The sequence below is a fragment of the Sapajus apella genome, unplaced genomic scaffold (assembly GCF_009761245.1).
Source record: "Sapajus apella isolate SASKATOON/1434 unplaced genomic scaffold, GSC_monkey_1.0 scaffold48, whole genome shotgun sequence".
Lineage (NCBI taxonomy): Eukaryota > Metazoa > Chordata > Mammalia > Primates > Cebidae > Sapajus > Sapajus apella.
Window position 1 is genome coordinate 2,893,199 of NW_022436988.1, and position 15,750 is coordinate 2,908,948.

The 15,750-nt window shown below is 49.4% G+C and overlaps 1 protein-coding gene across 1 annotated transcript; it reads left to right on the forward strand.

The window, feature by feature from the left end:
* Nucleotides 1-367: 367 nt before the first annotated feature.
* On the forward strand, nt 368-15,200 carry EIF4A3 (eukaryotic translation initiation factor 4A3). Its single transcript, XM_032241432.1, has 12 exons — nt 368-685; nt 3,175-3,247; nt 5,583-5,649; nt 5,959-6,021; nt 6,912-7,044; nt 7,265-7,345; nt 11,392-11,533; nt 12,241-12,379; nt 13,000-13,115; nt 14,130-14,237; nt 14,337-14,464; nt 14,928-15,200. Exons 1-12 carry the CDS (start codon nt 517-519, stop codon nt 14,942-14,944), a joined length of 1,236 nt encoding a protein of 411 aa, XP_032097323.1. The 5' UTR covers nt 368-516; the 3' UTR covers nt 14,945-15,200.
* The last annotated feature ends 550 nt before the right edge of the window (nt 15,201-15,750 follow it).

The following is a 15,750-nucleotide window of genomic DNA, read 5'->3' on the forward strand; positions in this document are numbered from 1 at the left end:
CGGGACCGCGACGCCACCCGCCCACTGCGGGCCCGGGAGGGGACCCGTGCCCGTCTTTTTCGCTTGAGGCAGGGCCGTCTGGAGACGATGCCCGTAGCGGAGGCAGCCTCGCGGCCTCCAGCCTGTTTCCAGGGTGCTCCGGGCCACAGGCCGCTCAAAGAACCTCAGCGCAGGGGTCGGCAGAAACCCACGACCACCACGAGACGCCCCCAGCCCTGAAAGTCCCCCGGCCTCCGTACCTTTTATAGGGAACCGGGTGCTCCGCCCTCAGCGAGATCCCGCGGGAACTGCATGTCGTGCGAGAGCAGAAACAACTTCCGTTTCCCTGCGGCTTACGCCCTTTCCCTTTTCACGCCCCTCCAGAGGCGTGGCCGCGGCGCGCGCACGCACGTACGTACGCACGTCTCACGTTTTCGCACGCTAAGGCGTCAGTTCCTCTTGGCGGCGGCGACGCGGAGCTTTTTTCTATTGCTTTCCGCTGCTGCGCGCCCTGTGCTGTGCGGCGCGCTCGGAATCATGGCGGCCACGGCCACGATGGCGACCTCGGGCTCTGCGCGGAAGCGGCTGCTCAAAGAGGAAGACATGACCAAAGTGGAATTCGAGACTAGCGAGGAGGTGGACGTGACCCCGACGTTCGACACCATGGGCCTGCGGGAGGACCTACTGCGGGGCATCTACGCGTACGGTGAGCGGGCGCGGGCCGCGGGACGGGGGCCTGACTGGTGACTCCCTGGCCGGCCCCGCGCTCCCGAGGTCGTGGTCAGGGCCGAGGCTCGGGGACCAGGGACGTGCGACCCACACCTCCGTCGCCGTCCGCGCCCTCACACCTGGCTGGGTCGGCGCGTTCGGTGTGTGTCCACTGTGCAGAGCTCCGCGTGGGTCCGGCGGGGGCTCCTGCCGCGTCGAGGCACATCAGCGTCGTTCATTGAGCACACAACTGTTTTGTACCTACCAGCTTTTCTAGGTACTGGGGTTTTGGGAGTAAACCGGACAGGTTTGTGCCTTTACAGGTTCTGAATTTCGTTGGCGGGGACAGCGTAGGGTCAGGTTGCTCAGGCAGTGGTTGTTGCTGTGAAGAACCTGAAGCGGGGTAATTGCATGTAGTGGGACTGCGAAGGAAGAGAGAATTAGTAAAGCAGAGAGGTAAGGGGGTTCGCGGGAGGGGGTGCCATTTGAGCAGAGGTCTGGATGAAGGACACTGTTAGGAGAAGAGGGAAGAGCAGTTGGCGCAGAAGGAACAGCTGGTGCCAGGGCCTTGCAGCCCTTAGCCAGCTGCATTCCAGGCATTGAAACAGGTCCCCCGTGGTGGGATTTTGGAAAGTTAGGTAGGAACCAGATCTAACAAAGACGTGTAGGGTGACGAACAGTTTGAATTTCATTTAGAAATCCAGTGGGAAGCCACTGGAAGGTTTTAAGTAGGTACGTGACGATCAGATTTACAGTTTAAAAGATTCTTTTGGGTGCCCATGAATTTCAGGCGAGGCGAGGCAGGAGAGGAAACAGGGAGACCAGTTGGGAGCTTTTGCTCTAGTCCAGGGGAGAGAGGGTTGTGCTGCCTTGGAGATGGAGTACCAGGGAGCTGACAGCATTGGCCGATGGACTGAATGTGAGTGACAGAAGGAGGAGGACTGGAGTGTTTTGAGTAATCGGTGGTTGATGCTGCAAGCATTCGCCTAGGTAGGTTACCAGCACTCTAGAGAGTCAGAATCAGGAACCGTGTCTTGATCTGTTTGAAAGGTCTGTGGACGTTCAGAACCTGAAGAAGGGGTTGGGTTGGGCACTAGATGGGAATTACCAGCATCTGGGATAAATGGTCTGTGTTTAATGCTTGGGACAGGGACATCTTTTATCCTGTAGTTCTCTTTCTTTTCTTTCTGGTGGTCTTTCTCTGTCGCCAAGGCTGGAATGTAGTGGCATGAACTTGGCTCATTGCAACTTCTGCCGCTGGGGTTCAAGTGATTCCTTTGCCTCAGCCTCTAGAGTAGCTGGGATTATAGGCATGCACCACCACGCCGAACTAATTTTTGTATTTTTAGTAGGGACAGGTTTTGCCTTGTTGTCCAGGCTGGTCTTGAACTCCTGACCTCAGTGATCCACCAGCCTCAGCCTCCCAAAGTGCTGGGATTACAGGTGTGAGCCACCCCACCTGGCCTTATCTTGTAGTTCTTGATGCCACAACAGTTTGGACAAAGTGAAGCAAAGTTGCCGAGGATGGGTGGTGAGAAAGTTGCCTTCGAGCCTCACAGTGAGGCTGACAGCCCCCACTTGGTTTCCTGGCACTCAGGCGATCCCTGCCCTAAGACACTGTTGTTAGGTTCCCATCTATGCGCTGCTGTTCGTGAAGAGTTTAAATCATCTGCTATATTTGCTTTTGTGTTCAGATGGGAAATTGTGCTACGTTTTCTTTTGTTTCTTATTTTTTGCTATGCCCCAGAACTGAGCAAAGCTACATTTAAAAGGCTACCAAAAAATAATTGAAATAAGAGTTTTTGTACATAAAGTTTTATTTACTTTTGAAAAACATGTAGTCCTTCAAAATAGCCTCACCCCTCTGTGTGGTAGTTGCTTGGCAGGAGAGATGGTGGTGTAGTGAGTGAGCTGCGTCCAGACAGGAGAACAGCCTAGGACACCCCGCAGTGTGACCCAAGCAGGTTAAATAGAGTGTAGACCTGTCAGCAACACACAGACTTAATGCTAGCTAGGAGGAGAGAACAGTGGCTACAGTGACTTTCCTGTTTTTTTGTTTTTTAACTTAAGTAGTGTAGGTTGTTTGTGATAGAGTCAAACCTAGGGAAGTATTTAGAGTAAAAAGTAAGCTTCTTCCCACTTCTCTACTGCAGTAACTGCCGGGAACATTTTGGTACTTACGCTTTCAGATGCTGCGTGCCCAAAAGATTTTTAAAAAACAAAACAAAACTGGGGTCTCTGTATACTACACCTTGGTGGTGGTGTTTAAATAGAGATTTGTCTTTACAAGTAACATCCCATGTTAGTGTAGAAATCCTCTCAGCCCAGTTCATTGAGCCTCTGGGGCTTGAGAGCTTGCTATGTTGAGCATTGGGTTAGGCTGGAGGGTGTGTTCAAAAAGCAAACCATGTCTGCCCCTGACAAGCTCACAGTACAGGGTTTCTGTGCTGTCATTGTGGTGAGAGCTAATTTTCTGTTTTATTTCAGGTTTTGAAAAACCATCCGCGATCCAGCAACGAGCAATCAAGCAGATAATCAAAGGGAGAGACGTCATTGCACAGTAAGTCATCCTGGTGTCAGCACAGGCTGGACTCAAGTCAGGGCAATGCAGTGCAGTTAGATGCTCTGGGGTGACCGTTTTCCTCAGTTTCTATGCCTTCAATACCAATGCTTTCCTTGACTTTAGCCGCAGGGTTTAATAATTTTTAAATTTGTGTTTTCTACTCTAGAAGGCTTTCATTTTTTTCTTTTTTTGGAGACGGAGTCTAGCTCTGTCGCCCAGGCTAGAGTGATCTCGGCTCATTGCAACCTCTGCCTCCCGGGTTCAAGCAATTCTCCTGCCTCACCCTCCCTGAGTAGCTGGGATTACAGACGCCTGCCACCACGCCGGCTTAGTTTTGTATTTTTAGTAGAGACAGGGTTTCACCATGTTGTTCAGGCTGGTCTTAAACTCCTGACCTCAGGTGATCCACGTGTCTTGGCCTCCTAAAGTTTGGCGGATTACAGGCTGAGCCACTGCCCAGCTGAAGGCTTTCATTTTCTTAGCCAGCTTTGCTTAGTGGTTTTTGGCATGTGGAATTGTACGTAACACAATTTCGGAAAAACAGACTGTGCTTTTCTTCTGCTCTCACACCACCACCACAATTATCAGCACAGAAGACTTCTGTGACCAGAGGTGTGGGGGTTTTCCAGCTGCGTGTCCTCCAGTTCAGCTCTCCCACCATCTGCCTGGAGATGGGCCGTATCCCACAGGTCAAGGGCTTAGTCTCACAACTGCCCTCTTTTCAGATCCCGGTTCTAAGTCTGGACGTCTAGAACTTGTGACCAACCAGCTTCAAATTGAGGTTCCCATGGCCTCCTCTTTAGGTTGGATTAATTTGCTGGAGCAGCAGCTCAAAAAGCGCAAACACATTTAGTGGTTTATTAAGGGTACTACAAAGGATACAGATACGGGGGAAGGGGTGCAGCCTCCAAGGGGTGGGTGGTCACCCTCCCAGAATCTCCTTGTGTTCTGCTGTCTATGCTCAGCCATCCAGAAGCTCTTTGAACCTGGTTTTCTTGGGTTTTTATGGAAAATTCCATGAGGTCAGCATTCCTTCTGCCTAGGGTATAGGGCAGGACCTTCTCTGGAATAATACCATGATGCTTTTGAAAAAAAATTTTTTTAATTTTAATTTTAATTTTTTCCTTTGTTTGAGACAGGGTCTTACTGTGTCTCCCAGGCTCCCAGGCTGGAGTGCAGTAGCATGATCACAGCTCACGGCAGTTTGACCTCCCAGACTCAAGTGATCTTCCCACCTCAGCCTCCCAAGTAGCTGGGACTACAGGCACACATCACCATGCCCAGTTAATTTTTGCATTTTCTGTGGATACAGGGTTTCATTGTGTTGCCCAGGCTGCTCTCAGACTCCTGGCAATCTGCCTGCCTTAGCATCCCAAAGCCTTCGGATTACAGGCGTGAGCCACTGTGCCCGGCCTAGACATTTTTTTTTTTTTTTTTTTAAGATATGGGGTGTCACTTCATCACCCACACGGGAATGCAGTGGTGCAGTCGTAGCTCGCTGCAGCCTCTAACTCCAAAGATTAAGGAATCATCCCACCTCAACCTCCCCAAGTAGCTGGGACTGCCAGAATGTGCCGCCATTCCCTGGTTAGTTTTTTGTTTTGTTTTGTTTCCAAGTGGGGTCTCTTGCTGTATTGCATAGGCCGGTCTTGAATTCCCGGCTTCAAGCAGTCCCGCTGCCTCTGCGTCCCAGAGTGCTGGGAATACAGACCTGAGCCACCACACCGTGGATTGAGGGTCTTATGACTCACAATCTTAAAGGCAGGGGAGATTGGAGCCCTGCTGTGGAGTAGGTGAAAGGAGAGCAGAGGGTTAGAGGGACTTTCCTGAGGCCTAACAAACCATCCATCTAGTAAGACTGTAACAGGGTTATGGGAGCTGTGAGGCAGGAACTGTGGATGAAACCTAGATACAGCTACATCTCGCACCACAAATCCCCTTTTGATAGCTTTATTCCTCGTTTGTCTGATTTAAAAAAGACTCATTTACACACAGATTTCTTTGGAGGAGAGAGTTAGTCCAAAATCATAGAAGGAAAAGAGTTGTATTTAGATAAAGTGGTGTCCTCCTTTTTCTGACACCTATGAAACACCTCTTGAAATCAGTCTTTTGCTGCATTGCCCCCTTCAGAAGCCATGTCTACTCTCCTTATGGATACCTAAGAGCTGTGACGCTGGGCCCGAGTCCCACCTCCTCGCAGTTGAAATGTTGTTGAGTACAGGGTCTTCTTGGAAGAAGGTACCTAGGTGCCTCTGGAGCCCAGCCCTTAGGACACAGCAGTGGAGTGGTCTGTCCTCCCTCTAAATCCCACTGCTCTTGTTTTCTTGAATAGGTCTCAGTCCGGCACAGGCAAAACGGCCACCTTCAGTATCTCAGTCCTCCAGTGTTTGGATATTCAGGTAATTTGCCACTCTTGTAACAAACTGTCCTGTAGTTCTAGGAGAGTCTTAGTTGTACACTAATATTTGCACTAATATTCTGTCATGATTTCCTTTTTAACTGGAGGAAATTCTTGTCTGCAGACAAGGATTTCGACTGACACATTCAGTTATTGCTGGGTTTGCAGTTTAAATGACAGTAAGATTTGCTGACCTCTGTAAGAGAAATCTGATTAATATGAGATACTGTTCCTCATAGATCTGAGTGTGAATTACTGCAATCCACCCTGTTAATACCGAGCATTCTCTGTTTTCTGATAATTTCACCAGGTTCGTGAAACTCAAGCTTTGATCTTGGCTCCCACGAGAGAGTTAGCTGTGCAGATCCAGAAGGTGAGATGGCTGAAGATAGTGGGGTCCGATTTGCAAGTACTGCTTTTGTGATTTAGTCGTGAAACACTTATTTATAATCCAGTCCTGTTTTCTGATACCTCGACCTGATGAGTGTTTTGCCATGAACCATTATATAAATTGCTGGTTTGTAGTAAGTCATTTTTAGTGTGGCTTGTATGCTCTCAGTAGTTTTTCGCAGCCTTGGAAATGTAGATTTTTCAGCAAAAAATCAATTTTAATAAAAAATAGGCCAGGCTCAGGGGCTCACGCCTGTAATCCCAGCACTTCGGGAGGCCGAAGTGGGTGGATAACCTGAGGTCTGGAGTTGGAGACCAGCCTGGTCAACGTGGTGAAACCCTGTTTCTACTAAAACTACAAAAAATAACCTGGGCGTGGTGGCAGTCGCCTGTAATCTCAGCTACTTCCGTAGCTGAGCAGGAGAATCGCTCGAACTTGGGAGGCAAAGTTTGCGGTGAGCTAATAAGATCATGCCTTTGCACTCTAGCCTGGGCAACAAGAGTGAAACTCCATCTCAAAAATAATTATAATAATAAAATAAATTGTACCTGTTTTATACTTACATAGTATAAGATACAGATTTTAAAAGATAGTTATTAAGATGTTAATGTGGGTGTTTTTGGTGGGTGGGATTATAAATTTTATATATTATGTTCTGCTAGTAGTATAGCTTTTGTAATAAAGAAACCAGCAGAATTAACTTGAAATTGTCAGAGAAAATTGCAGGAGAATTTTATGGTTTCGAGACATAAATAATGGCATAAATAATCATTGGTGATCGTCTCGGAGTAGAAGCCACATTTCTTTTTGGGGAGATGTGGATGTTGCTGACTCTGTCCTGCCCCCAGACATGAACCTGTGCTTTGATTTAGGGCCTGCTCGCTCTTGGTGACTACATGAATGTCCAGTGCCACGCCTGCATTGGGGGCACCAATGTTGGGGAGGACATCAGGAAGCTGGATTACGGACAGCACGTTGTCGCGGGCACTCCAGGGCGTGTGTTTGGTAAGCATTTTCGTCACTAAAAATGGTACTGCCAGTGGTATTTGTAAGACATGCTTAAATGGTACAGGACCGCTTTCAGTTTGGCAGGCCACGTGGTAGACCTTTGCACCTCGGTCACTTGTAGAAGGTGGGAAGGTCTCTGAAATGCTGAGAGCAGCTGGAATGATGAACTGTTTCCTGGGAGCCTCAGTTGTAATTATTTCAAACTCTCATGCCACAGATATGATTCGTCGCAGAAGCTTAAGGACACGTGCTATCAAAATGTTGGTTTTGGATGAAGCTGATGAAATGTTGAATAAAGGTATGAGAAACAGAATTACTTTTCTACTGACGTCCTTCTTGGTTCTTAAGTTTTCACAGTGGAAAACTGAAACAGGTAGTCAGTGAATGAATGTGAATAGTGTTTTTATTGTGGAAAAACAGTTGTGCCTTGGTGGCAATTATGAACAAAAAATTCCCACCTCGATATTACTTATTAATTATTTATTTGAGATGGACTCTCACTCTGTTGCCCAGGCTGGAGTGCAATGGCGCCATCTCGGCTCACTACAACTTCTGCCTTCTGGGTTCAAGCAATTCTTCTGCCTCAGCCTCCCAAGTAGCTGGGATTGCAGGTGTCCGGCACCACACCTGGCTAATTTTTGTATTTTTAGTGAGACAGGGTTTCACCGTATTGGCCAGGCTGATCTTGAACTCTTGACCTTGTGATCCACCTGCCTCAGCCTCCCAAAGTTCTGGGATTACAGGTATGAGCCACCACACCCGATCTTGTTTGTTTATATTTTGAAGCAGGGTCTTGTTCTATCGTCCAGGCTGGAGTGAGTGCAGTGGCATGATCATGGCTCACTATGCCCTTGACATCCTGGGCTCAAGCAGTCCTCCTGCCTCAGTCTCCTGAGTCGTGGCTGAAGATGTGTGGCACACATCTCTAGGGAAGTGGCTCACTGTGGCTGGAGCTGGATGGGGGTGGGAGGGAAGCCCCGAGCTGCACGTCGAGGGCTGCAGTGAGAAGACCCTTTTGACCCACAGCTTTTATGTAGCAGCATTGATCCAGGTGAGAGGTAGCCTCACCCGTGTGGCAGTGGGGACCCAGGGGGAGGGTTGGATTGAAGGAAGGAAAGTTGAGGGCTGGTGGCTGACCCCTCAGCCTCCCTGCAGTCTTCCTAAATCAGGAGGGTCCCAGGCGTGTGTCACTAGGCTCACACGCGGGTGGTAAGGTAGGTGGCAGGTGAGGGCAGATCTGGGAGCCAGGCTACTGCAAACCTGATATGTCTTAGGATTCAGGTGCCTTGGAGCAGCACCCTTAAGGATGTGTCTGTCATGACGTGCTTGGGAGAGTCTGGTCTCAGCTATGTGTCCACAGCCCCCTGGCTAGAGCCAGGCAGTGGGGTCCATGAGCCCCAGGAACATGTGGGCCAAGTGGAAGAGCAGACAGCTGGGACACGGGTGGGGGGACCTGGGAAGAACACGGTGTGTTACATGGAGAGATGGGACAGAGGTCAGGGAGGCCATGGGGGCAGCAGCCACCAGGGGCCTGGCAGGGGTGGGTGGTCAGCGCTGGAAGGGCATCCTAGAGCCTCCTAGCCATCTTGCAAGACCGGTTTCTGTTGAGTGCCCAAAGCCAACTCCAGACTCCTCAGTGGAGGCCTGATGTGGAGGGAGGATGGAGAAGCTGTGATGTGGTTGACAGAAGGCTCAGCTGAGGGGAAGCAGAGAGGACACTTGAGGGTGGAGGAGCTTTTCTGAAACATGGAAGAAATGTGGACATAACTCAATAGGCCCGTTTGAGACAGACAAACTCACGGACCAAGATCAAAGCCATCTGTCAGAATGTCCATTGTCAGAGAGCCTGGAGTCAGGACCGCACGGCCCGCTGGGGTGGTGGCTGCCTGGAAGTGGAAGGACGTGCAGGTGCAGTAACTTTGTCATCGAGGCCTTGGATCTTGGGCTCAGGGCTCAAGGTCCGGAAGTAATCCCAGGCAGAGCTGTGAGACTGCGGGCAGTAGCTGGAGAGGTTCGGAGGAGCGAGGAGGGGAGGTGGTGCTGGTCTGGGAAGGACACGGCTGCTGGGGTGGTGGAGCAGCGGAGGCCGAGACTGGCAGGGCCCAGGCCTCTTACAAATACCTTTAACACTTTTTTGTTACATATGTAAATAGATACTCATTGGGGAAACGGTTATTAAAAATGAGTAAAAATCACAGAGCTGAGCGAGGTGGCTCACACCTGTAATCCAGACACCTTGGGAAGCCAAGATGGGAGTATCATCAAGATCCAGGTGTTCAGGACCAGTCTGGGCAACATAGAGATGCACTCTCTAGTAAAAAAATAAAAATTAAAAATCAGCAGGGTGTGGTGGCATGGGCCCACGTCCCAGGTACTCAGGTGGCTGAGATGGGAGGATCACTTCAGCCCAGGAATTGGGGCCACCATCATGGGTGACAGAACAAGCCTGTCTTAAGCATCACAAAATGTGTTCCTGGTGCTGTGGTGCACACACATGTACACACTAGTGTGTGCGCCGGCTCCAGTAGGGAGTGCCGCGCTCACTGGAGGGCACTGCGCCCGCACCCCTCCTCACTCAGAAGTCTCCTGTGTTGACGACTGTTGTGTTGTGTGAGCAGGGGAAAAACCCAGTCTGGAAGTGTTGCCTAAAACTGTGTGCGTCCAGACGTTTTGTACACAGCTGTAGTTAATACACATGGAATCATGTGTGCTTGGTTTGATAATCTGCTTTTATAAAAACATATCCGTCCATGATAAGAAAAGTATTCTGTGACCTGTTTAATGGCAATGAGGTATTCTATTGGAGGGATGGATAGTCCATGATTCATGTCTTGGTTGTGTAGGTGATCTTCATTCTTTAAGATAAATTGGAGGCTGGGTATGGTGACTCACATCGATAATCCTAGCACTTTGAGAGGCCGAGGTAGGCGGATCACCTGAGGTCAGGAGTTTGAGATCAGCCTGGCTAACATGGCGAAACCCCATCTCTACTAAAAATATAAAAACTGGTTGGGTGTGGTGGCGCATGCCTGTAATTCCAGCTACCTGGGAGGCTGAGGCAGGAGCATTGCTGGAACCTGGGAGGTGGAGGCTGCGTGAGCCGAGATAGTGCCACTGCACTGCATCCTGGGCAACAGAGCGAGACTCCGTCTCGACCAAAAAAAAAAAAAGATAACTTGGTGGATTCGGATGTACACTTTCTTGGGTTTTCATAGGTGTTCTCACATGAGCCGTGTGCGGGCCTCTAGGTGTTAGCAGATGTTCTGCTAGAACAGTGATTGGGAAATGCATGGTGATAAGTGTCACCTGAATTCAGTGTGAGGATCGGTGGCGGGGCCCCCAGGGTCTTCACAAGGCATCGGAGGGTCGTGAGGAAGTGCTGTGCTCTCAGTACTCCCCAGTGCCACCCGTGGGCGTCATCGGGTCCCGGGCCTCTCATTCCAGCAGTTCTTTGGGAGCCTGGGGGCCTGTGCTCTCAGTACCTCTCATCCCTCCCGTCCTCTGTCTGCGGCTGCTTATTGGACCCCTGTGCTCCTCAGTGAGGTTAAAGGTTCAGCAGCCGCACTGTTTCTGTGGTGACTGAGGAGGCCCTGGGTTGTGGGTGGCTCCTTGTGCTTCTGGCCGGCCCTGAGGGCAGGGGTTCTCAGGGTGAGGGCCGCAGGCCAGGAGCAGCCTTGTCACCCGGACTTTGAGAAATGCAGATTCTCTGACTCCGTATGATGTATGGAGTCAGAGCCTCCAGTTCATTAACTGGGCCTGTGGTGAGGAGGCCGGGCCTCTGCCTGCCCCGGCTCCCTTCTCCTCTGCCCGGCTCTGCGCAGACCTGGCAGAGGGTGCAGGTGTGCTGGCTGCTGTGCTAATTTCCTCCCGTGCCATGTTAAACAGTGTGAATACGTGGGCAGCGTTGTTTACTGGGAGATGCTCTGTAACAATCAGGATGTCTGGATTCTCTTTGAAACGTGGCAGGTTTGGCCACAGTGGATGCCAGTCCTCACAGGACAGTGGCAGGTGGAGGCATCCGAACTGAGGGTGACTCAGGCCAGCCTGTCTGTTGGCTTTCATTTTTTGGCATCTAGGACCCTTGGGGTGGGTTTCTCGATCCCTAGAGCACTTCAGATTGAAGAAGCATCAAAGGGAAACCAGGTTTCCTCCGTCCCTGCTCCGGCAGGCGGGGAGTAGACAGAGAACGCGTGGGCGTGTCCCGGTTCTGTAAAGATGAGCTTCCCTGTCAGCTGCACCGTATCACGGCTCTGCCTCTGACGCAGTGGGAACACGTGGCATGCACGTTCCGTTTCTGGGTGTGCCATCCTAAACATCCCTCACCTGTCCTGCTCCCTGTCCCAGGTTTCAAAGAGCAGATTTACGACGTGTACAGGTACCTGCCTCCAGCCACACAGGTGGTGCTCATCAGTGCCACGCTGCCACACGAGATTCTGGAGATGACAAACAAGTTCATGACCGACCCAATCCGCATCTTGGTGAAACGGTAGGCGCCCCGTGTGTCAAGTGTTACTGAAACACTGGGCCGCATTTATAGAGGGTTTTGTGTCATGATTTCAAAAACCTTTTATAGCCAGGGTCTTGCTGTGTTGCTGAGGCCTGAATCCAAATCCGGGCCTCAGGCCACACTGCCTGAATGTAAAGGAATTTAAAGCATGTAAGTTCTTTTAAAATTTGTGTGTTGAAAAACCAAATACTAGCTTGGGCAGTATAGGGAGACCCCATCTCTACAAATAATAAAAAGTTAGCCAGGTGTGGTGGCTCACGCCTGCAGTCCCAGCTCCTCAGAAGGCTGAGGTGGGAGGATTGATTGAGGCCGGGAGGTTGAGGCTGCAGTCTGCAGTGAGCTGTGATCGTGCCACTGCACTTCAGCCAAGGCAGCAGACCCTGTCTCAGACCAAACCAAACCAAAAACCAATTCGTATAATACTCATTCTGCTTTGAACCAATAATCCCATATTTAAAAATTAGGCGATTGTATTTACTTATCAGTGTTTTGGTTAGAATCATTTCATGGGGTGCACATTGTGAAATGTTGAGTAGGATATAGAATGGAGGCAGGATGGGGGACAGGGCTGGGTCTGCACCAGACACCAGGGTGTGACCTTCTCCACCAGGTCTCCCCGGGGCCTGGCCTGCCCTCAGTCCTAGCGGAAGGATGAGTGTGTGACAGGATTTGTCTTTGTCCTTTAGTGATGAATTGACTCTGGAAGGCATCAAGCAGTTTTTCGTGGCAGTGGAGAGAGAAGAGTGGAAATTTGACACTCTGTGTGACCTTTATGACACACTGACCATCACTCAGGCGGTCATCTTCTGCAACACCAAAAGGAAGGTAAGACGCATTGTACTGCCTCCGGGTGCTTGAAGGGAAATTGAAGACTGAGTCTCTTCATGACTTAGATCAAGCTTTTTCAGTAAAGGGCCAGTTTGTCCATATTTTAAGCTTTCAGGTTATGTGGTCTCTTGTGAAAGCAGCTGTAGACAGTATGCAGACAGTCAGACGTGGCTGTGACCATTCAAAGTTTATTTACAGAACGACAATGGCAGCCACCTGAAAGACGCAGATTTTGCTGGTTTAAGGTGGAACCCAGGCCTGAGTGGTTTCAGGTCCCTAGGTGATGCTCATTTGGAGGCAGACCTGGGAACTGTCGTCCACTCTCCTGTGAAAAGAAAGGAGTTGGGCTACATTCTAACAAGATTGGAATTTAAATTTAAATTTCAAATGAGAATGAGCAGACCTGGCCCCTTCCCCGGTAGAATCGTCATGTGGGGAAAATGAAGTAAGAGGGTTTTGTAGGGGCACCCGAACATTTACTGGAGAAAGGTGTTTTCTGCACATCCAGTTAAGATGATTCTGAGTTTTAGGAGCAGTTACCTATGAATATTGACACTGATTCTGCAGATGGTGGAGGTAAAAATCCCGAATGCACATCTGTGGTTTGGCATTTGTAGGTGGACTGGCTGACGGAGAAAATGAGAGAAGCCAACTTCACTGTGTCCTCGATGCACGGAGACATGCCCCAGAAAGAGCGGGAATCCATCATGAAGGAGTTCCGGTCGGGTGCCAGGTTGGTCAGCCGCGCTGTGCGGCTCTGGGTTTGCTGGATTGTAGGGCAGGCACTTCATGTGCACTGCTTCCAGGCAGGGCCCAGGCCTGGGGAGGTGACGGGCTCCTGCTCCAGAGCCAAGGCCCTGGGTCAGCAGAATGCCTTCCCGCTATCTGGGGGACTGCTCTGCTCCTGTAATACTGAGGGCGACCTGATAACTAGCCTTAACCAGCCAGGTCGGTCACCTTGGTTACAAGGGTGTGTCTTCTCTTCCAAATAAGTAGCGGTTTTGTGTTCATCTTTCTGATTAGTTTAATTCCTCAGTGGTCAGATAGCGTGGTTTCATTCATTGGAATTTGATTCAGACTTCTTCTCGGCCCACCTTGTGGTCAGCTGAAGAAATGTGCTGTGTGTGACTTTTTTTTTTTTTTGGAGACAGTCTCACTTCGTTACCCATGCTGGGGAGCATTGGCACAATCTTGGTTCACTGTAGCCTCTGCCTCCTGGTTTAATGTGATTCCCATGCCTCAGCCTCCTGAGTAGCCTAGAATGGCTAATTTATTTTTGTACCTTTAGTAGAGACAGGGTTTCACCATGTTGGCCAGGTTGGTCTTGAACTCCTGACCTCTGCTGATCTGCCCATGTTGGCCTCCCAAAGTGCTGGGGTTACAAGCATGAGCCACCACGCCTAGCCAAACTTACTGTTCTTAATTTTTTGGTAGGCAGAAGTAAAATATTTTTCCCAAATACTGGTTTAGGACTGAGTAAATAAGTTAAAAAGGTAGTATAGTAAAAGATGTCTATTTTTTTTCTCTGATGGAGCATGTGACCGAAGTAACTAGATGTATCAGCAGCCTCTCTGCACAGGGGTTTCTGGTGCTGTCCCTGTGGCTTCATGTTTGCAGACTGGTGTGAGGGGTGACCTCATATATTCTGGATTTGTAGCCAGCCTTCTTAAAACGAGCAGTGGGAGCAAGTCCAGTCTTAACTTTCATGAGTAATTTGATCACCTTAAACAGTCTTTCTTTTTTGCAGCCGAGTGCTCATTTCCACAGACGTCTGGGCCAGGGGGCTGGATGTCCCTCAGGTGTCCCTCATCATTAACTACGATCTGCCCAATAACAGAGAATTGTACATACACAGGTAGGGGGTGCAAGTTTTCATTGGCATCATTTCTGTTGACACATTTACTGCATCTGTATTGCTGTATATACTAACTATAATATTGTTCGATTCTTGAAGAATTGGGAGATCAGGTCGGTACGGCCGGAAGGGTGTGGCCATTAACTTTGTGAAGAATGACGACATTCGCATCCTCAGAGACATCGAGCAGTACTATTCCACTCAGATCGATGAGATGCCTATGAACGGTAGGAAGTCATTCAGCATTACCGTAACTGTAGAGGGAACTTGCCTACTTTCAGTTTGTGGCCCTTGAGTGAGCTTGTTTTTTTTTTTTTGAGATGGAGTTTCACACTGTCACCCAGGCTGGAGTGCAATGGCTCTGTCTCAGCTGACTGCAACCACTGCCTCTTGGGTTCAAGCTATTCTCCTGCCTCAGCCTCCTGAGTAGCTGGGATTACAGGCGCTGGCCACAACAGCCAGCTGATTTTTGTATTTTTAGAGACAAGGCTTCACCATGTTGGCCAGCTGGTCTCGAACTCCTGGCCTCAAGTGATCTGCCTTCCTCGGCCTCCCAGTGTGTTGGGATTATAGCCACTATGCCTGGCCTGTTTTTTGTTTTGAGAAGTCTGTCGTGAAGTCTCAGTTAAATTGACGTTGGGAATTTTCATTTTGTTTGTATTGTTCCTTAATCTGTATCTTCACTTTCAGTTGCTGATCTGATCTGAAGCAGCAGATCAGTGAGGACGAGTGGAGACGGCTCACCTGCTGTGAACTCCTGTTTGAAAGTATTTAGGTCCAGCTTCTGTTGAGTGGGGTTGATGTGAACTCTTTTCTCATGAGTGGCCTGCCCTCTCCCTCCGAAGATGGGATTCTGCTTTCTTTTCTTATTTACATGTAAATAATACATTGTTCTAAGTCTTTTTCATTAAAAATTTAAAACTTTTCCCATAAACTCTGATTTGTATTTCTAAGATGCCACCAGCTTTTCTAGTAACTTACTATGTGGTCTTGGGCCATTTCACTCACTTTTCTAATCTGTTTTTTTCTTTTGAGAGCGTTTCAGTGTTGACGGGTTTTGCTCTGGCGCCGGCCGAAGTGAGGTGTTACCGTCACAACTCACTGCAGCTGCAGCCTCCTGGGCTCAAGCGATCCTCTCACCTCAGCCTCCTGAGTAGCTGGGACTAACAGGTGCATGCCAGCACACCTGGCTAAGGTTTAAGTTTTTGATAGAGACAGGGTCTCACTGTGTCGCCTAGGCTGGTCTGTCACTCATGGTTAAGCAATTCTCTCATCTTCGCCTTACAAAGTGCTGGGATCACAGGTGTGAGCCACCGTGCCTGACCTCAGTTTTCTAATTTCTTTTTTTTTTTTTGAGAGCCGGGATCTCACTCTGTCACCCAGGCAGGAGTATAGGGGCAGGATCATCACTCACCACAGTGTTAACAAACTAAAACATAATTATCTGTTTAAATATTTATGTTATTAAAGTATTAAGTTATCTGTTCAAATATTTAAAGTAATTATCTGTAGC